Here is a 21,499-nt window from a genome sequence, read left to right as displayed (position 1 = left end):
GCATCAGTTTTGTTTGTCACTAGCTTATCTTCGGTCAGGGCCCAGCCCTACTCTGGGGATCAGACATATCTTTGCTCACCTGGAGAAGCTGCCGGTTCAGCCCAACTTTATCTAAGGCCAAAACCTCATTTAAAGCACTGAGCTTGGCAGCTGCAGCCCGAAGATCAGCTACCTCTGCTTTCAGGCTGTTCTCAGAACTTGACAGCTCTGCAATAGACTGTTCTGCCTAAAAACAAAGAGGGTTAAAGATATTCCTGTTTCCAGTTTTCCTGAAACAGTAAGTAGTTCACATTCCCAATACCTGCTGCTTTATTTGTACAGAGATCAATTAACACTCCATTTCTTCCCTTACATTCTAAACAAGTTTTCCTTCCTTGATTCATTCATTCTTTTTTTTTTCTGTACTGGGGTTTGAACTCAGGCCTGCACCTTGGGCCACTCCACCAGCACTTTTTTGTGGTGAGTTTTTTCGAGCTAGGATCTCTTGAACCATTTGTCTGGGGTTGGTTTCGAACTGCAGTCCCCCTAATCTCTGCTTCCTGAGTAGATAGGATTACAAGTGTAAGCCACAGCGCCTGGCATTCATTTACTCATTCTTTGAGGAGTCAGACCAGCTCACAGCATAGAAGCACAGACTAAGGATGTATAAACAACTATAATTACAATGATGCCATAGAAAATGGAAATACAAAGTGTTCTGGGAACTTAAAAAAGGCATTAATTCAGTTTGGAAGAGTCAAAAATGCTTGGTAGAGGAGTTGACAACTAAGTTCGGTATTGAGGGATGAGGGATAGTTTTGGTTAAAGAGGAAGAAAGAAGCAGTCCAGATAAAGGGAAAAGCATATGTGAAGTATTGTAGTCCTGAAGGAATGTGACATAACAAAAAACACAGATAATGCTGTGTGGCAGGAGCAAAGGATACAAGGAATCAGAATAGAGTTTTGTGTTTTGGAGAGGAAGGGGAGGCCAGAAACAGAATTTGAGGCAGGTGACAAAGGGTTTTGAATATTGCACCAGAATTCGGCAGCCATTGAATTTTTTTTTTTTTCCCTCACTATTGGGGTTTGAACTCAGAGTTCTGTGCTTGCTAGGTAGGTGCTTACTACTTGAGCCATGTCCTAGCCCTTTTTTAGTTATTTTTCAGGTAGTGAGGCAAGCTAAATTAGGGAAAGATCGGGACTCATAGAAAAATACTACATCTTAGATTAACCATGCTTTGGCCCAGGAACAGCCCTCACCTGGCTGGGAATCGTCCATGCCCCGCCCCACTCATTGATTACTGGATGGGAATCACCTGGTTCTCTTCTTCCCATAGGTTATGGTAGATTTTAAAAGCACCTGAAGGAGCTGGGATGTAGCTCAGTGGTACAGCGCTTGCCTAGCATTTGTGAGGCCCTGGGTTCGATCCCAGCACCAAAAAAGAAAAGACGAAAAAAAAAAAAAGCACCTGGAAGACTCCACCTGGGCCCTGCTACGCTCCCCTTTGTATTTTCCTTTCCAAACTTTTAAAAAACTCTCTTTACACCCAAGTGTCCTGTCATGGAGTCTTTCCAGTGGGATACAAAAAATTTGAAAGTGTTCTGATTACAGACTGCACCAGCTCTGTTAACAGTAGATACTGCTTTTTTTTTTTTTTTTTTGTGGTACTGGGGCTTGAACTCAGGGCCTTCACCTTGAGCCACTCCACCAGCCCCTTTTGTGATGCATATTTTTGAGATAGGATCTCTCAGAACTATTTCGCCGGCTGACTTTGGACTGCAATCTTCCTGATCTCTGCCTCCTGAGTAGCTAGCGTTATAGGCATAAGCCACTGGTGTCTGGCAGGTTCTCAAATTTTTGCTGGGGTCCAGCCTCAGAATGCAATCCTCTACCTATCACTTCCTACACAGCTGGGCTCACAGGTGTGTCCACCATGACAGCTTATTAAGATGGGAGTCTCACTGGGCACTGGTGGCTCATACCTGTAATTCTAGCTATTTGGGAGGCTGAGATCAAGCGGAGCATGGTTTGAGGCCAGCCTAGGCAAACAGTTCACAAGATACCATTTCAAAAATAACCAGTGCAAAATGGGCTGGAGGCATGGCCCAAGTGGTAGAATGTCTGTTTTGCAAGCACAAAGCCCTGAGTTCAAGCCCCAGTCTCACCAAAAACAAACAAGCATGGGGATCTCCCACACTTTTTGCCTAGGCTGGTCTTGAACCATGATCCTCCCAATCTCCACCTTCCAAGTCACTGGGATAATAGGTGTAAGCCACCACACTAGGCCTATTGAATGATTTTAGAGACTGCATAACCAAATTTATACTTTAGAAAACTCATCTAATATAGAGGGCATGTCAGGAGAGACAGGACCCAGAAGCAATTGAGGAAAGGATTATGTGAGGCCATGGCCTGAAAGGTGAAAAATCAAGGTACATATCCCTTACCTGTGAACATAACTTTCAAAGCTGCCCACCCAGCAAGTTAGGAGGAGGCATACGTACCCTGGCCAGTGCTGCAGTCACTTCCACTTTCTCTTGCCTAAGTAACTCCCCTTCCAGGCGACTTGATTCCAGTGCTTCCCGAAGAGTGATGAGTTCACTGAGTGATTCTGACTGCTTGGCTTCCAGGCCCAGCAGTGTCTCCTGACTAAAAAGGAAAAAGAGAGGGGGCTAGAAGTTTTCTGGAGTGCCTACACCCCAAAGATAGCAGGAATATAATTACCTTTCCAATGCAAGGAAGGTTTTTAAAAATGCATTAAGAAGGCTGGCAGAGTGGCTCAAGCAGTAAGAGCACCTGCCTAGCGATTATGAGGCCCTGAGTTTAAACCCCAGTGCTGCCAAAAAAAAAAAAAAAAAAAAGCATTAGGAAACATCTCTAAGGCATATCAAATGAAAGATATGCACAAAAGTATATGTAGTGAGCTACCTTTTATGCAAAAAGTGAGGAAAAGAAGAATGTATACTTATATTTGCATGAGATAGCACTGAAAAGATAAACAAGAAATTAAACAGGAGGAAGAAAAATGGGCTGTAAAAAGCAAAGAAGGGAGTTTTAACTTTTAAATTATATATTATTGAGTCAGATAAATTGAATTTTCGATTTGAAAAATATAACTACCTCTGAAGGACAGAACTGTCCTTCCCCTGATACAGAGGAGATAAGGCATGCCCCTTGTGGCAGTGCTTCAAGTTTCTATATTCATACCTACTAGATGCAAGGAAGTACGGCACAGGGAAAGAGAGGTATCAACCAAGGTGAGACATCTCTGCTACTAGTTAGTCAAGACTTCCATATACCAATGTCTATGCTGGCAATTTCCAATAACCCAATCTTTCTAACAACCTTCACGGTATGTAGTATCCATCCCTATCTTACAAATAATCTGTTCAAGTGACAGAGCCATAGTCTAAACTAAGCTTTTGTTAGCTTTAAAGTCCTTGCTCTTTCTGCAATGTCATATGGGGAATTTACAGATTAGTGGCAGCCACTGATTCTGGACTTCCTTTTTTTTGGTGGTGCTGGAGTTTGAATTCACAGCCTCATGCTGGCTAGGCAGGTGCTTACCACTCGAGCTACTCCGCCAATCCTTTTTGTATTAGATATTTTTGATATAGGGTCTTACAAACTATTTGCTCAGGCGAGCCTTGAACCAAAATCCTTCTGACCCCTGCCTCCTGAGTAGTTAGGATTATGAGCATGAGCCACTGGCACTTGCCTGGACTTCCTTCTTGTCCAGTTCATTTCTCATTACTTCTCAGTACGTGTCATTCTTTAGCAGTCCAGCCTACTCTGAATATGCTATGAGTCTTCCGGCTTCCTTTTCTGTGCTACTCTGTTCCTTTAGCCCTTCTCTCATTCTCTACCAATGAAAATAGGTCTACCCACTCCTCCATAAAGCTGTCCCTTCTCCTCAATAATTAACTGTTACTCCTATGCTCCCCAAACACCAAGCTTGAAGCTCCGTTTAGCTCATACTTCATGTACCCTCACATCACAGTGGTTTACTTGTCTGTCTTCTCCATTAGATTGCAAGCTCCTTGAGATCAGGGCCTGTCTTACTCATTTCTGTGTGTCCCACAGTGCCTCTTCCCTATGGGTGCTCAGCAAAGTTGGGATGAACTTTCTGGGTTCATCTTTCTGCAAAGGAAGGAGCAGTAAGTTAATCTGAACACACTGCATGCTGGGCTTCTGGATATTCTATTTCCTAAGAGAGGGGACTAAGTAGGGAAAGGTTTGGAACAGAGTGAAGACCAGACCCCAGCAAAGAGGGGAATGGTCACACTTACAGACGTTCTCTCTCTCTGACAGCCAGGAGCAGCTCTTCCTGCTGTTCCTCCTTTTCCCCCTGGGCAGTGTCCCCTTGTAGCTGCAGGTCCATGTTTGCCCTTCGTAGTCGCCATGCCTCTTGCTCCAGCACTTCCAGTTGCTGCTGCAGCTCTTCCCTTGCCTTCTGCAGGAGTTCTCGCTCCCTGGAAGGAAGAGACCAAAGATGAGCAGACCTAAGAACCCAAAATCCTTGCTGGAAGTAGACATCACAGGGTCAAAGGAGAGAGGTGTTTGTTTTTCTTTCAACATGGAAAGTCGGTTTTTTTATAATCTCAAAGACTCAAAATCCCAAAGTTTGTCCTGCAGGGACAAGCAGAATATAAAACAAAGCAACCTTGAGCAGCCCTGGGTCTCAGGGACAGCAAGACGAACCAATTAAAAACATGATGGGCCAGGAGCCAGAGGCTCACGCCTGTAATTCTAGCTACTTAGGAAGCAGAGATCAGGAGGATCATGGTTCAAAACCAGCCCAGGCAAATAGTTTGTGACACTCTTTCTTGAAAAACCCTTGACAAAAATAGGGCTGGTGGAGTGGTTCAAGGTGAAGGCCCTGAGTTCAAGCCCCAGTACTGAAAAAACAAAAATAAAAACAAAACTTGATGGGATGGGTACATGGCTAGATGAGGACACAGGACTGAGATCAGACATGGAAAGAAGGGATGGACAGTGGGTCTGCTCACTTGCTGAGAGAGTCCACCTCTCCCTGGAGACCCACAGTCTGCCCTGCCAGAGCATCCCGTTCCCCAGTGAGTTTCTGCAGCCGCTCTTTCAGGGCTTTGCCCTCTTCTTCCCACTGATCGTGCTGCTGCTGCAAGAAGCTCATAGTCTTCTGGCAGCCTGAAAGCTGCTGCCTTAGGTCCTGTGAAGGGAGAGCAGTAGAAACAAGATGATGAGCAAGAGGTCAAGGGAAAAGGAGCGATTTCAGAAGCCTGAGAGCAGAACTGGATAGGGAGTTAAAGACTGACGCAACAAGGGTAAGCTAAGACTGGAGATGTTGACCAGTCAAGAAGTCAGAGGATCAGAGGTTATTGGCTTTTGCAGCTCTACAGTCTTTAGAGTTTGTCATCTTCAAATGCTCAGTGGCATGAGGGATGGTTAAGTGTGCCTGAGCACCTCAGAGTGAGCTAACACCTACCCATACTCTCCCAGGGCTCTTTGCATAGTGTTCTGCAAAGATCACATGTAAAGTAAAGTACGCTAATAGCATGGAGAACATGCCTGTTCCAACAAGCACCACTGGGCAGACACAGAGAGATTCTAATGGGCACTCTGGGGTACTGACTGAACAACTGGTCAATTAAAAGAGGCAGTCCAGGCTAGGGAGGTATCTGGGGCACAAATCAGTTTAAGCCTCCAACCCCATGGCTGAGGAGCAATAGGGGTTCTTACCTGCACAGCCTGGCGTCTCTGAGTAAGTACCGAACACACCAGAGTAAGAGCCTTGTCAGGGTCCTGGGAGGAGAAGTCACGAGAGTCCAATTCCAAAGGGCTCTCATGACCACAGCCTTGGGCCATACTGTCCGTTTCATCCACCAAAGCCTGAAACCCAACACAACAGTGTCACCACCCTACTGACTGAGGCCATAGTGTACAGAGGAACTTACATGACAGCCTATAGGAACCTGAGATTTTCCTTCTTAAGTCCTTTCCGTGGGGGAAGTAGTTGAGGTGGGGACAGGGACAGGTATCTGAGAGCAAAAATGACTGGACCATCCTTCAACTTTCTGCCTTTGGTCACCCAAGTCTAGGATTAGCAACAAGTCTAAAACCCTCTCAGGGGTAATAAAAAATGAAGGAACTAAGGAAGAAGGGACTATTGCTGTCACAAAGACCACAATTCAACCTAAGTCCTGAGAACTGCACATGGCAACAAGATAGAGGGCCTGTCCCACCACACGTAGTAGGACATGAATGCTTACCTACCCCTTAGCATTCCAGTCTTAAAATACACTCAGAGAACTCATCCTTACATGACCCTAAGCCTACACAAAGGCAATCAAGGCAGACTGAGAGGACATGGAGGCCTGGGAATAAGGCATTACCCAGTTACCACAACAGGAGGCTTACCAGTACCTGGGTTATATGCTTGATCACATGCTGCAAAGACAACTTTTCTTCTTGGGCATTCCTACTAAGAGATGTCTCATGTTCCATTAACTCTGCATGACTTGTCTCCTGAACAGGGAACAGAATGGAGCCAAACTCTCAAGAGAGAATTCCTATTTCCAGAACCCAAATCAACCAAATTCTTATTCCATCAACTCTGCTTTTCCAAGGCATCTGAAGACAATACAATGCAGTGATAAAAAATTCAGATTACATGATTAAAAGCTCCAAATTAGACTGCCTAGTGAAGGTTCTTGCTCTATAACTTACTAACTTAGTAACTTTAGACAACTCCTTTGAACTTCTTTCTCTTAAAATAGGAATAATTACCAGCAATTACTTAACAAGTGTGTTTGGAGGCTTAAATGAAAAACTACAGATAAATGACTCAACTTACTGCCTGTTGCAAAGGCAAATACTCAATAAATGTGAGCTGTTATTAGATGGGAGGTAGTTGCCATAAACAATAAATTGATGCCTGAGGCCCAAAGTTGATAAGCCAGAGACATAGACCTACAGCTATATGTTTGGCCTATACAAAATTCGAATAAAAAATCTGAACTTCTGGCTTCTCTCAAAAAGTTAAGGGATAGGTGTGGTGACACACACTTTAATCTCAGCACTTGGGAAGCTGAGGCAGGAACATTCCAAGTTTGAGGCCAGTCTGAGCTCTACAGTAAAATTCTGTTTCACAAAAGAAAAAAAAAAAAGAAGCTGAACACCAGTGGATCACTCCTGTAATCCTAGCTACTTAGGAGGCAGAGATCAGGAAGGTCATAGGTCAAAGCCAGCCCAAGCAAATAGTTCAAGACATCTCAAAAATACCCAACAGAAACAAGGGGTGGCAGAGTGGCTCAATTGGTGGAGCACCTGCCTAGCAAGTGTGAAGTTTTGAGTTCAAACCCCTTACCACAAAAAAAAATGTTAACCCAAACCCCCATTTCTAGATGGAAATAATTCACTGAAATTGAACAGTGGATGCCTCCTTGACATGAAACATTTATTCCTTCTCACTGTTTCCTTTGTACTGAGCCCAAGTGCCCCTGGCAGCACTGAGAACTACACATGACAGCACTGGGGAACCAGAATTCTGATAACCCAATTTACTTCATCCATTTACATTACCTAAGCCCTGTGAAAGTCTGAACTGGCAAATTCCTGACAAACAGGAATCAAAAGGCACAAATAAATCTGCCTCCCAGTAGACCCCAAATCAGATGAGAAGATTAGGGGTGTGTATGTGGGTAGAGATTCAGGAGATGCCTAAATAATCAGAGATCTGAAAATTTGTTGTGATGAAAAGAAACAAGGAATCAAGCCAGGGATTCTAATATCTAATCTTAGAGAATCCCTTTGGTAACATCCCTGGCAGATGTTAAGTGATCAAACCCTTACTTTTTCACAAGACAGACTGGTCAAATGAACAGCTCCAGCTTGAGCCAAAACCCACTATCCTTTATCTCTAGCCACTGATGTTGGTTCTATCCTAGAAAACACTCAACATGCTAACTCCTTTTTCCCCAATGTCAGACATTCAGATATGTGAAGACAGCCATTGAGTCTCCCTCAGGTCCTTTCTGCGATAGGCTTAACAGGTAATGCTGCTGTTTCTTAAGTGACTAGTTCTTAAATTTCTCTGCATATCCCCTTCCTGGTACCTTGTTAATTTGACAGTGTATCTCTTAATGTATGTGCCATCTGTCTCTGACAAGGAAACATTGCATATATATGTCACTGTTATTTCATTAGGAATACAGTGAATGGATAAAATAAGTTTTATCATTATCATTAATTTTTAGATTCAACTAAAATTTATTTTCTAGCTTTGCAGGATTTCATCAAGGAATATTTAGCTGATATTCTTCACAATCTGTCCATAAGGAGTAAGGAACCTACAAACCCACTCCCAACTTCTTTTCAGAACAAAGAATCATATACCAGGTTCTCCACTGTCTCTCTCAGAGTCTTTACCATCTTTTCATAATCTTCATTTTGCTTCTGAGACTGGGTCAGGAGAGCAGAGAGCTCAGTTACCCTAAAGAGAAGAGCATAGCACTATCACCCTGGCAGCCCACAGATGTGGACAGAGCTATTATGAATACAGCCCAGTCCCAGCATAGTCACTCCCACTGCAGGTCCCCCCCACACATACACATAATCCCTCGGGTTCCCCCTGAATACCATACTTGATGCTATAGCCTTGAACCGGTGGGGAAAGCCAAAAGCCACTCAGACACATGCAGGGATTTACCACATCTCAAGGCTGGAACACGTGTCTGGGGGGCCCGAGAGCTGAAGGAAAGCTCTGGCCCAGGCCATTCCAGGCCTCGCTTGATCTTGAAGTCAAGCACCCTGAAGCCAATAAGAACATCAGAATTGCCACATGGGATACTCCCAAGGTGCCTCCAGCCCAAGGTTCTGACTCTGATAGGAAAAAAGGAGGGGTAACTTGGGAGAGAGTATAGTCAACCTTCCTGACATTAATCTTTGATCAAAGTCCAGCAAAATCACTGACATCTTTATCACTTAACGTTGCATCTTGGAGTGTAGTGCCTGGTTTTATATGAATGGCTAAACAAGTATTTCCTAACTGAGTATCATCTAGGAGTTTTTTTTGTTTTTTTTTTTTTGGTGGGACTGGGGTTTGAACTCAGGGCCTCATGTTTGCTAGGCAGATACTCTCTCTTTGAGCCACTCTGCCAGGCCTTAAATTTTTTTTTTAAGTCTTAATAATTGTATTTGTATCATCTCTAAGAGCCTGTCACTTATAGTCATTCATTTAATTACTATATCATTCAGCAAACATTTATTAAATGTCTACTACATGGTAGATGAAGTGCAAAGCAGTAGACACAAAACTTAGACACGATTTTTGTGCTCAGTGCCTCCCCACCAAAACAAAACAAAACAGTTCTCCAATTTTTTTTTGAGACTGGGTCTTGCTCAGTTGCCCAGGATACCCTCAAACTTTCAATCCTGCTGCCTAGCCTTTCAAGTACCGGGATTATAGGCAAGTGCCACCATACCTGACTTTACTACTCTAATTTATGTATACTGTCAGTAGGTGGAGATATAACCCTATCCATGGAGCATAAACTTTGCCCTGATAGTCAATGGGATTCTGTTTATGCTCCTGCCTTTCTTATCATTGTTTTAAAAATCCTATTTCATTAATATCCAAAAAATAAAATAGCTGGGATAATAAAGAAAAAGAAATAAACAAAAAAGTAGCTGGGGTAGTGCTGTAGTTCAGTGATAGAGCACCTGCATAACTAGCATGTGTGAGAGGCCCTGGGTTTGATCCCAGCACTGCAAAAATAAGTAGATAAATAAAATTAACCAAAAAGAAAGAGAAGAAGAAGAAAGAAAAAGTAAAAAAAAAACAGAGAGAATGAAAGAAAAAAAAGGAGAAGCTAAATAATGAGGTCAATGCTGTAACAAGCAGGTCAAAAGACCATAAAGGACTTGGTAACATAAAAGGCTACTGAAGTCAGAGAAGGCTTCACAGAAGAGGTGATACATCTTCCTTAAAGGACAAGGCAGAGAGGAAAGGGAGGGAGTTATTCTAGGCAAAGGTCACCATGGACAAAGGCAGAGAAGAATAGAATAGCAAGTAGTTTGGTATTGATGAGGACCACTAGCTGCATAAGTCAGCAGGAAAGAAATTAAGCTGCAAGATAGTCGGAGGGCAGTGACAAGCTCCACCTGTGGCACTGATTTTCATATTAGACGCTCTTGACACATTTCCTTCCCCCTCTCATGCTGTGAGTGCTCTTCGCATCTCCCATGCCTATCCCTACTTCTCTAAGAGAGTCAGCTTTCCCTCAGGAAACTCCTTTTGGGACTGCGGGCTATCTCACCGATCCTGAAGCTCAGCCTTCTCCAGATCTCCTTGACTTTTCAGCTGTAATAACTCCTGGCTCCTCTCATGGGCTTCCTTCTCCAGTGCCTGGGTCTTGGCTAGTAGCATTAGCAGTTGAGCTGGCTCACTCTCATCCATTTTCCCAGATCCAGTGGATTCCCGAGAATGTGTTCCCACAGTCAAGCGCAGGCAACAGGTCAGCAGGGACCCTGAAAGCCTTGCATATTCAGCCTTTAGCTCTGTCAGATCTCTGAGCACAAGAAAGGAAAAGAACAGAATCTGATTAGGACCAAGTAAGGGAGTGTGAAGATCAGTCCTAATAAACCTAAGGGTTAGGGGCTGGGAAAAAAAATCACCAGACTCCAACAATAGCAAGTCTCCTTATCTTCACTCCACCCCACCCCACTTAATCCCTGCCCAATCCCCTCTTCTACAGCAGCCCACTGCCTTAAGTCTAGAATTGGTAGAGGCAAATCTCCTCCCTTATCTCCACACTGACCTGTCAGTAGCTGACTTCATTTCCAGGAAGTGGCGTCGGAAGGTCACCACCTCCCGCCACAGACTGAGAAGGCGACCATGTTCTCCTTTCAGATAACCCTTGAAGAACTGTGTGTTCAAAAACCCAGGTCATACCCAAGGGCAGAGGATTATCTTGTAGCAATACAAGAGTCTTGGACTCCTCCTGGCTGGGGGATGGAAGGACTTTAAACAGAGAGCTTATGAATGGATGTCCATATGCAAGTTATGCTGAAGAGTTTAATAAAGTTGGCAGTGGGATTTAAGAGTTCAAAGAGCCTCAGATAGTAAGTGGCTTTCCTCTGGACTAGAATTGAAAAGAATATACAGTAGTTGTTTAACAAGTGGGATCTATTACCATAGACTTACAAAGAGAATTATTTATATATATATACAACGCTAGAACAGACCAAAGGCTCAGGAAACATTTGTTTCCTTTAGCTGGGAATCTGACAATTACCCATGGTCCATAACTAGTTTTTCTTCTCCATTCAATTTAGCAGTGACCTTCTTAGCATCTAGATATGCAGACCTCCTGATGAAGGGATTCATTAAGCTTTCATATCAATCTAAAACCTAAGCTTGCCTTTTTCTTTTTCTTTGTGGTACCAGGGTCTAAACTCAAGAGCTTTATGCTTGTTAGGCAGGTGCTCCACTGTTTGAGCCACACCTCCAGCCCTAAGGTAGTTGCTTTTGCAAGAACAGTTGCCACCTATCTGCAATGCCTAGAATAGTGGGCAATGACAGAACTAAAAAGGCCTAAGCAGTGCAAAGCTATCAGTACGGGGGAGTATGGTCAGAGACTTTAACAATGACCCAAGTCCTGAAGTTAACCTTTTCCAGCACTGACGAGGGCAGTGCCCAGAATGTACGTCGCTCCTCTCACAGTCCCACCCTGTTCTTCCTACCTCCTGCTCCATCTGCCATTGGCTCTCCTTCCTCATTAGCTCATCCCGGGCCCGACTCCAGTCCACTGTCAATTTTTCCACATCTTCCCGAAGGGCTTTATTCACCACATCAGCTCTTTCCATGTGCAGCCGAAGCTCAGTGTTCACCTCTGCTAGACTCTCACACCTGTACTGGGGAAAGGTTAAGAGCAAGTACAAAATAAAGGTCTATTCTAACCCTTGGATATCTTTGGAGTACAGTGACAATGAGTGGAATTTTCCATTGCCAGGAATTACAGGGCTAAGACTGGGTTCTAATACATGTTAACCTTCAGGACAGAGAGGTTTGTCATCAGCCTTTTCTACCCACTGGCCAAGCATCCAGGTCAGGAAATTTGGGATCCATCACCTCTGTTGCTCCTCCTCCAATCGGATTAGCAGCTGTTCCAGGTTTGGCTCCTCCATTTCCCACTGCCGAGGGACCGGTCCCTTAGCCAAACAGAGACAAGCCTTATTCACCTTCAGAGAATACTCAGGCCCATTCCTGGATGCCTCCTTCTATAGCAGCCCACTTTCTTTTTATTCTTTCTTCCCTTCGTTAGCAAGTTGCTTCTTTTCTCTATCATTGTATCCTAAAAGCAAATCCACTGTACTCCTCTCTCCAAAGGCAAACCAATGACCTCTCCTGAAAGATGGCAGTTGGTGGAGAATGAAATTTAACTTAAGAAGCATTAAAATGTATTTTTTTACCAATGGCCTTGATTCTATTATACTAACTTTGGACTTTGGGAGGTCAATTAACATCTTGGAGGGGCGTCAGTGGCTCATGCCTATAATCCTAGCTACTTAAGAGGCTGAGATCAGGAGGATCAGTTCCAGGCCAACCCAAGCAAATAGTTTGAGAGACGCCCATCTCCAAAATAACCAGAACAAAACGGACTGGAGGCATAGCTCAAGCAGGAAAGCACCTGCTTTCCAAGGATGAAGCCCTGAATTCAAACCTGTCTCACCAAAAGATAAAACAAAACATCTTTTTTTTAATGTCCTGTTCTTTTTTTTTTTTTAATTTGTATTTTATTCATATGTGCATACAATGTTTGGGTCATTTCTCCCCCCTTCCCCCGTACCCTCCCTTATTCCCCCCCCTCCGCCCCCTCCCTCTCCCCCCCTACCCTCTCGATACCCGGCAGAAACTATTTTGCCCTTATTTCTAGCTTTGTTGAAGAGAGTATAAGCAATAATAGGAAGGACCAAGGGTTTTTGCTAGTTGAGATAAGAATAGCTGTACAGGGAGTTGACATGCATTGATTTCCTGTACATGTGTGTTACCTTCTAAGTTAATTCTTCTCAAACTAACCTTTTCTCTAGTTCCTGGTCCCCTTCTCCTATTGGCAAAACAAAATATCTTGGTGCCTCAGTGTCTTCAGTTTCAAAATGAAGGTGCTATCATAGTCTTCAGAAAGTTGTTTTGCAGACTAAGTAACATAATTATACACATTTGCCTAATAGTGCCTGGCCTGAATAGGTGTTCAATACATTTTGATATCCTCCTTCTAAGAGAACATTCTGAGGGGAATGTGAGAAGATGGCTGAGGGAGCTAGAACAAAGGCACATAGGTCTTTCAAGGCCTGTCCTACCCAATCATCTCTCTGCTGCAGACATGCTTTGTAGGCCCACAGAGACACAAATCTCTCTATGACAGATAAACACTGACACCTGGTGGAGGAAAGGTGCATTTCTTCCATTAATTGCATGCTTCCATTCTGCTAAGTGCCCTGAAGCTGCATTAGTTCCTAGAGAACCAAGGGACTGGAATCTCTCAGGCCAGCATAGCTAGGCCCAAGGAAGAACAGGGATCTCAGGGGTGGAAGATAGAAAAGGCTTCAACCAAAAGCCCCATATCACATTCCAGTCTCATGCAGGCAGCATATGAAGCCTGACTCAGGGGAGCATGGAACTCAATCTCACTCACTCCAGTGGCTTCTAGATGCTTCTCCAGTTCTTGGCACCAGCTCCGGTATTGCAATACCTGCAGCAAACAGAGCAGGCCCTGAGCAATGGACATAGCTGTTAGAAACAGCCCAAACCAAAAGCCTACAGGGATCTTGGGCAAACCTTCTGTGAACAGGGGAGCTAGGTGGTAATGGTGTGGTAAGACCATAACATCCCATAGTTTCTATTTGTGCATTTAAAGAATCAAGGCCGGGCATGGTGGTGCATGCCTGTAAGCCCAGAACTTGGGAGGTGGAGGCCTGGGTTATGTAGTTACATAGTGATACCCTGTCTCAAAAAAAAAAAAGAAGAAAAGAAAAAAAAAAGACATTCAATATACTGCTGGTATTGGAGAGGCAAAAACCAAAAAACCTAGGGATCAGGTCTTAGCTCTAGACTAGAACAACAAATCTAGATAACTAATTTAACCCTTGCAGATATCATCTTTTAAAGAGACATACTCATACTACATGAACTAGTTGTGAGCATCAAAGGAGAGGCTGTGGGTGAAAGCTGGAAGGTCCAGGTAAGGTTTAGGCCGTTCCCCTCACATGGCTCTGCCTCCTCCAGCTCTTATCCTACCCCAGGGCACAGCTCTGGGAGGCGTTCTCTTTCCCTCTCCAGTACAGCAGCTACCTCACCTTGGCCTGCAGCTTCCTCACGAGGGTTGCTTGCCTCTGTTGGGCCTCCTGGGAGCTCTTCAGCTTCCGCCAAGAGGCTGCCTGATTCTCTGCCATCTGCTGCTGCAGCGCCAGCACTTGCTTCTCCAGCACCAGTTGCAGTGACTGGGGCTTCATGTTCAACCCAGGGCTTCCTGTCTCCATGGGGGCAACAGATAGCAAGCTCGCAGGTCCCTATGCAGCCAGAGGCTGTATGCTCCTAGCAGGGTCTCTGACCATTGCTGTGCCTCTTTGACTTTCTCTTGAGCTGGGGACCAAAGCACATAACATAACTAAAAGGACTATTTAGATGACTTAAATTTATTCAACAAACATTTATTAAGTATGGTAAAGCTGGGTTGGACAAAGTAAATAGGTTCCTTTACTACAGGACTCCTCAGAACCTTTAAAACACTAAGATGGACCCTGATCTCTAAGAGGGGCTATGATGGGCATCATTTCCCAAATTTAATGGATCAAGAGAAAACTCACAGGACTAGTGTTTCCTGGCTTGCCTTTAGATCTCTGCACTAACCAAGAGCTCCTGGTTTGCCATTGCATCCTAGTATCTGGCACAATGAGTAACAGATAGTCACCCAATGAATCACTGAAGCTGTTGTTCCTCTGGCAAGTCATAGACAAAAACAATTACAATGTGGCATGTGCAAAAATAGAGACATCACAGGATAACATGGGCACCTCATCCAGCTTGACGGGGCAGTGAACTATTTGGTTGATCAATGCCATAGTCATACTTGCTGAGTGCTTCTTTGAGCCAGTTGCTTTGCTGAGCACTTTAAAACCTTTCAATGCCTTCCTATCACACTTCACTGCAGATACTATTATAACTATACATGAATGAGGAAGCAGAGATTCAGAAAGGTTAAGCAACTTGAACCTGTTCCCACAGCTGGCATTTGTTTGATGAGGGGTTTGAACATGAGTAATCTGACTCCCTGACAAATAAAAAGGGCAAGGGATCCAAAAGAGAAAAGAAACCAAATGCAGCAGGACAGCTGGGCCAAAATAGGGCAATGGGCCACCCACAGGTAGTAGGGCCCAGGCAAACCATGATCTTCAGATATCATTAGAGAGGGAAGTATGGAAGTAAAGAAAAGTTCTGGATGAGGCTCTGTAACCTCAAGCATGCCATTTCCCTTTCAGTCTACTCATCCAAAGGTCAAAGCATCCAGTTATCTGGCCTTTGAATTTCTTAGTTCTCTAAAATACACAAGTATTCTATAATTTGAATGGTGGGAGTAGGGAAATTCCTTTATGTTATTAACCCTAAGATGTACACCATGAGGGTTAAGGAATATCTGTATTTCCAACCATCTATCAAAAAAATACTCTGGGAGCCCGGCGCCAATGGCTCACACTTGTAATTCCTAGCTATGTGGGAGGCAGAGATAAGTTTCTAGCTACATGGGAGGCAGAGATAAGGACTATGGTTTGAGGCCAACCCAGACAAAGTGAAAGCAAGATTGTATCTCAAAAATACCCAACATAAAAAGGAGCTGGAGGAGTGGCTCAAGTGGTAGAGCACCTGCCTGGCAAGTGTGAGGCCCTGAGTTCAAACTCCAGTGCCACAAAAACAAAACAAAAAGAAAATTAAAGAGTATGGGAACTGTAGGTGTGCCTCAAGCTGTAGAGCACCTGTATGAAGCCCTGAGTTTAAATCCCAGTCCCACAAAAACAAAAACAAAAAGTCCCACAAAAACAAAAACAAAAAGATAAGAAAACAGTTTGGGCCAAGCATCATGGTACACACCTGTAATCCCAGTACTCAAGAAGCCAAGGCAAGAGAATCATAGTTCCAGGCCAGCCTGGGCAAAAGTTAGCAAGACCCTATTTCAAAAACAAGCCAGGTATGATGGTGCGTACCTGGTCTCAGCTACTTGGGAGGCAGAGGTAGGAAGATCTCAATTCAAGGCCGGCATAGACAAAGTTGGTGTGAGATCCTGACTGAAAAGCAAACTAAAAAGCAAAAGGACTAAGGGCGTGACTCAAGTAGAGTGCTTGCCTAGCAAATATGAGGCTGTGAGTTCAATCCCCAGTAATAGGAAAAGAAAAATATGTATTTCTGGCTCCTCTAGAAACTCAGATTATCTTCTGATCCTTGAGATACATTCCTACAAGGAGCTGAGCTGCAGTTTGGATAGAGCAAGCACTCTCTAGTTCACCATAGTTCCCTCCCCTAATGCTGCTTTCTCTCTCATGCTTATAGCAGATCTCACTTGTCATTTGTCACTGCATTTGTGCTTCTATTTTTCTTTCTTTTTTTTTTGGTGGGTCTAGGGTTTGAACTCAGGGTTTCATGCTTACAAAGCAGGTGCTCTCTACTGTTTGAGCCACACCTCCAGTCCCCATAATAGAGTAATAAGAGAAAAACTCAGCTTACATTACCTCCTGGGTGACTGAATGTACCTAAGTCTGCACAGCATATCTTAGACAGTAAGGAATAAAGTAGGAATATAGTGGCACCAAGAAAGGCCTGGTGGCACCACTACCCCAGATCAGGGTAGTGTAGCCTTCCCCCATACTAAAAACATCCTCCTGTTCTGTGCTTCTTTTCACCAGGGCTGTGGAACCAATTCACCAAGGCTCCATGAAATGTTGACTCTGCCAAATTCAATGGAATTTAATCCCTCTCTGTTGAGTTCAGCAGAATTTAATCCCTTTCTGCTGGATAGTGACAGATCTTCCAGGATATTGCTCTTTCTCCAGGATTTCTGCCAATACTCTACCAACAATAAGAGTAGATATGTGTTGTTTTAAAGGAACTGAGGTGCCTTTTCTCTCTTAACACTGTGAGGGTTGAGCAAAGCTTTTACACACAGGAGAAGTTTCAGAGGCCCCAAAGGTTCCCTCACCTTCCTTTGAATACTTATCTCAAAATATTAGGTTGAACCATATGAAATTGCTAATATTTATCCATTAGTTTTTACCTACAAAAACAGCAATTTCATGTCATTCTACCTAATGTTTCTATAAGCACCACTGCCAAAGTTCTAGATTCTGATAAATCCTCTTTTACTGTAAGAATGCCAGTAACATGCAAACATTATTTTTTCTGCAAAAAAAAAAAAAAAAAAGGAATTAAGAGCTAGGTGCTAGTGACTTATGTTTATAATCCTAACTACTTGGGAGGCTGAGATTGGGAGGATCGCAGTTCAAGGCTAGCCCAGGTAAACAGTTTTCGAGACCCTCCCCCATCTACAAAATAACCAGAGCAACATGAACTGGAAGTATGGTTCAAGTGGTAGAGTGCTTGCTTTGTAAGTGCAAAGCCCTGAGTTCAAACCCCAGTCCCACCAAGGAAAAAAAAAAAAAGAAATTATATTAGTTATATGATAATTGTACTTAGCAGATAAATTTTAAAACTTTAGAGCTATTAAAAATTTAGTGTTGCGGGGGGGGGTTGTAGTACAAACAATGTAAGTAAATGTAAAAATGATAAAATAAAAAGGAGAAAAAAAATAAATTAATTAAAAAAACAGAAAACCTTTAAGAAATTTAGTGTAACCCTCTCATTTTACAGATAAGGAAACTAAAGCTTACAGAGGTGAAGTAAATTTATTTTTTTTTCCTATGTTATTCATATACCCCATTTATCTCAAAAAAATGATTTGAAACTATCAAATATACCATATTAATGTAAGATAATGCTGAATAAGGGAAACTGGGTGCAGGGTATGTAGGAATTCTCTACACTATTCAATTTTTCTGTAAATCTAAAATTGCTTTAAAAAATAAAGTTCTTTTTTTTTTATGGAGACAGGGTCTTGCTTTGAACTCGCATCCTCCTGAACAGCCTCCCAGGTGCTGTTGAGATTATAGGCATTCTCTACTACACCTAACAACAAAATAAAGTCTATTTTAAAAAGATGATTTAAGTAGATTTTTGTTTTTTCCTGAGGTATTGGGGGGGAGGTTAAGCTGAAAGTCTTGCACCTGTTAGCCCACCTGAGCCACTCTGTTAGCCCCTGAAGTATTTTTTTGTTGGTTGTTTGGTTTTAATTAATTTTTTTGGTGGCACTGGGGTTTGAACTCAGGGCCTCATGCTTGCTCTACCACTTGAGCCACTCCACCAGCCCCTTGAAGTGTTTTATAGTTAAAAAAAAATTTTTGCCATAAATCTGAAACTCACTGAAAGAATAAAAAGGAAGAGGTAGAAAAAATTACATCAGGGAACTTTCTGATAATATAATTTAGTCCTGAACTTCCTTGAACACAGCTCAGCACTCTTTTATTAACACTCTCAGGTCCACCAGGGAATGCACTAGGGAACTCCAGTGGAAAGGTAGGCTTCCACATCTCTCAGAGATAGAAAAGGTTAGGAGTGGGCAAATGGTAACAGACCAGATTACACTCCATCGAGACAACGAATGTCTGTGTTCTTCTTAAACTGTAAACCACTGAATAGACTGTATCATTACCACAGGGAAGAGGAAAAGATTCCCTTTTTATACATTAACTTATCTTATAAATATTCATGAATTCCAACTCTGTACCACTCTGCACAGAGGTACAGAAAAGAACAAGACCGACTTCCTATTTTTGCTAGGAATCAGACTGGGAAGGACAATGAACTGGCTAAAGACTAAGAGCCACCTGTGAACATACGGTGGAGAGTGGCAGAATACTGCAAAAAGGGTATTTAATAAAGTTTAAAAGAGAAGCAATTCTACTTAAACTTGGAGTAGAGGTGTAAATGCCACAAGGACTAAGATGTAGACTGGTACTATTAAATACAATTTGGCACTCAGAGCAAAAAAGGAAAAACACTTGAGGACCCAAGCATTCTATTTCCTGAACAAAGAAATGAGATAAATTCATGTACTGAGACAATTTCTGCTTCTTATTCCAAAAGAAAGTGAAAAAAGTTAGCCTGAGAGTAGTTTCTGTTCTCTTCTCTGGCCTCTCCCAGTCAATCTCCTTTGCTGGCTCCTCCTCATCTCAGTATTTAAAAAGGCTTGGGGCCCCAAGACTCAGGCTTCAGACTTCTTCTCCATCTACATTCATTTCCTAAGTAATTGTATCCAGTTTCATGATTTAAAATAGCACCTGTACACCCATGACTCTCAATGTTACATCTGCAGCCTACACCTCCCTCTGGAACTGCCATGTGAAAACCAAGCATCTATTTAACTTCCCCAAGTAGGTGTCTAGCAGGCATCTCAAAGCTAACTTGTCCAAAAGTGAACTTCTGCTGCTCCAATCTTCTCCATTTCAGTAACTGGTAATTCCATCCTTCTGGTTGCTCAAGTTAGACCTGTTCTATTCTTCCACACTCTCTAACCAATGCATTAGTGAATCCTGTTGATTCTACCAGGTGTCCTTACCATCACCACCCTGAACTGAACCATTCTCTTTTGCCTGGTGTGGTGGCTTTGAAGTATGTCCACAAACTCTTTGATAGTCTTCTCTTCAAGAAGTGGCTCATCAAAAAAAAAAAAAAAAAAAAAAAAAAAAATATATATATATATATATACCCAACACAGAAAAGGGCTGGTAGAGTGGCTCAAGTGGTGGAGCATCTGCCTAGCAAGCGTGAGGTCCTGAGTTCAAATCCCAGTACTACCAAAAGAGAAGTGGAGCCTGGCTCTTTGGGCTCCGCGGCAGAATCAATCGTCTGCTTTATCTAATAAGACATACACATTGTAACACCATTGTGGCCCTAAAGCCGACCATCTTTAGAGGTCAACCTGTGGCAAATATGGCTATCCTGACAAGTGCAACATGAAGTATAAATGGAGTGCCAAGGTTAAGAGATAAAATATTACATAACTGGTTAAATGAGGCACCTAAAAACTGCCTTCTGCAGATTCAGCATGTATTCTGTGAAGGAACAACACCTAAACCCAAGAGGGCAGCATCTAGTTCATCTTAGAATTTCAATAACTAGTCACACAATAAACGTTCTGGCTTTTAAAACTTAAAGAAAAAGCTGGGCACTGTTGGCTCATGCCTGTAATCCTAACTACTCAGGAGGAAGAGATCAGAAGGATCTCAGTTCAAAGCCAGCCTGGGCAAGTAGTTTGTAAGACCCTATCAAAAAAAAAAAAAAAAATCACAAAAAAGGGCTGGTGGAGTGGCTCAAGATGTACACCGGGTTCAAACTCCAGTACGAAAAAAAAAAAATCATAAAGCCTGGGTTGGAGGAGTGGTTCAAGTAGTAGAGCACAGGCCTAGCAAGTATGAAGCCCTGAGTTCAAACCCCAGTACCATCAAAAAAAAAAAGAGGGCTGGAGCTCAAGGCGAAGAGTGCCTGTTTCACAAGTAGGCAGTCCTGAATCCAAACCCATCCAAAAAAAAAAAAAAAAATCGTGGAGTCTAATTCTCTTCCCTTTGAGAGTGGGTTCAAGTAAAAATGACTTCTGAGACGTCATGAAAGGTACTATGGCTCCTTGCTTGCTTACTCTTCTCTCGCACTCTTTGATCAGTCTCTCTGGGGGGAAGCCACCTGCTCAGTCCTAAGAACATGAAGACACTAGTGAAGAGGCCCAGAGGTAAGGAACTGGGGCCTCTGCCAACAGCTCTGTGATTGAGCCATCTTGGAAGCAGTTCCTCCAACCCCAGATGAAACTGTCAGATCACTGCAGTCCCCACCATCAGCCTAACTGCAGCCTCAGGAGAGATCCTAAGCCAGAAACACCCAGCTAATCCACTCCTGGATCTCTGATCTGAAATAAATATGTGAGACAATAAATGACTGTTGTTTCAAACTGCTAAATTTTGAGATATTTCTTGCACAGTAACAGAAAACTAATACATCTGGATTACTGCAAAAGCTCCTAAATTTTATTTTTCCCCAAGTATAATCAGAGGATCCTTAAAACATAAAACAGATCATGCCACTCAGAACCCTCTAACCAAAATCTTCATAATGGCCTACAGGATCCTAAGTATTTGATCCCAGACCCCAGTTAATTTAATTCCTCTTCCCATTCCTCTCCCCTCTGCTCACACCCCTCCAGGTACTCAGCTCTCCTTGCTGTGCCTGCTTAGCACACACCATACCCCATGGCCATTTCAGGGCCTCTTTCCCCAGTTATCTTTGCTCCTTTACCACCTTCAGGTCTCTGTCACCTTCTTGGTAAGTTGTTCCCTAACCACTCATATAAAGTACCACCACTCTTCCACAAGCCAGTTATTATGTGTAAT

At 43.1% G+C, this 21,499-nt stretch overlaps 2 protein-coding genes across 25 annotated transcripts in view; one reads left to right on the top strand and one right to left on the bottom strand.

Moving 5' to 3' along the window:
• Gdf5 (growth differentiation factor 5) overlaps positions 1-21,499 on the top strand; it is a 61,581-nt gene that overhangs the window by 21,007 nt on the left and 19,075 nt on the right. For 4 of the 11 annotated variants that reach the window (XR_012448221.1, XR_012448224.1, XR_012448223.1 and 1 more), the window contains exon 3: positions 16,913-19,760. The exons of 2 other annotated variants lie outside the window; for them this stretch is intronic. The gene's annotated coding sequence lies outside the window, so the exon portion shown is untranslated. Of the gene's footprint in view, positions 1-1,316; positions 2,853-6,492; positions 7,562-16,912; positions 19,761-21,499 lie in introns of those variants that run through there. 5 more of the 11 variants (XR_012448217.1, XR_012448219.1, XR_012448218.1 and 2 more) reach the window with 2 other exon arrangements.
• Cep250 (centrosomal protein 250) overlaps positions 1-21,499 on the bottom strand; it is a 56,360-nt gene that overhangs the window by 32,512 nt on the left and 2,349 nt on the right. For 3 of the 14 annotated variants that reach the window (XM_020156832.2, XM_074074627.1, XM_020156835.2), the window contains exons 2-14: positions 14,315-14,600; positions 13,654-13,710; positions 12,090-12,169; positions 11,702-11,867; positions 10,777-10,883; positions 10,276-10,527; positions 8,354-8,450; positions 6,383-6,484; positions 5,699-5,848; positions 4,990-5,168; positions 4,270-4,452; positions 2,485-2,629; positions 80-226 (exon numbers count right to left, since the gene is read on the bottom strand). In XM_020156832.2, the coding sequence (XP_020012421.2) occupies positions 80-226; positions 2,485-2,629; positions 4,270-4,452; positions 4,990-5,168; positions 5,699-5,848; positions 6,383-6,484; positions 8,354-8,450; positions 10,276-10,527; positions 10,777-10,883; positions 11,702-11,867; positions 12,090-12,169; positions 13,654-13,710; positions 14,315-14,497 (1,848 nt within the window). In that variant the 5' untranslated portion in view covers positions 14,498-14,600. Of the gene's footprint in view, positions 1-79; positions 227-2,484; positions 2,630-4,269; positions 4,453-4,989; positions 5,169-5,698; positions 5,849-6,382; positions 6,485-8,353; positions 8,451-8,666; positions 8,840-10,275; positions 10,528-10,776; positions 10,884-11,701; positions 11,873-12,089; positions 12,170-13,653; positions 13,711-14,314; positions 14,626-21,499 lie in introns of those variants that run through there. The other 11 variants (XM_020156834.2, XM_074074628.1, XM_020156837.2 and 8 more) reach the window with 9 other exon arrangements.

This window comes from Castor canadensis, chromosome 5, assembly GCF_047511655.1.
Source record: "Castor canadensis chromosome 5, mCasCan1.hap1v2, whole genome shotgun sequence".
NCBI classification, from domain to species: domain Eukaryota; kingdom Metazoa; phylum Chordata; class Mammalia; order Rodentia; family Castoridae; genus Castor; species Castor canadensis.
The sequence above is the reverse complement of the archived record's forward strand: the minus strand, read 5'-3'. Positions and strand labels throughout refer to the sequence as shown.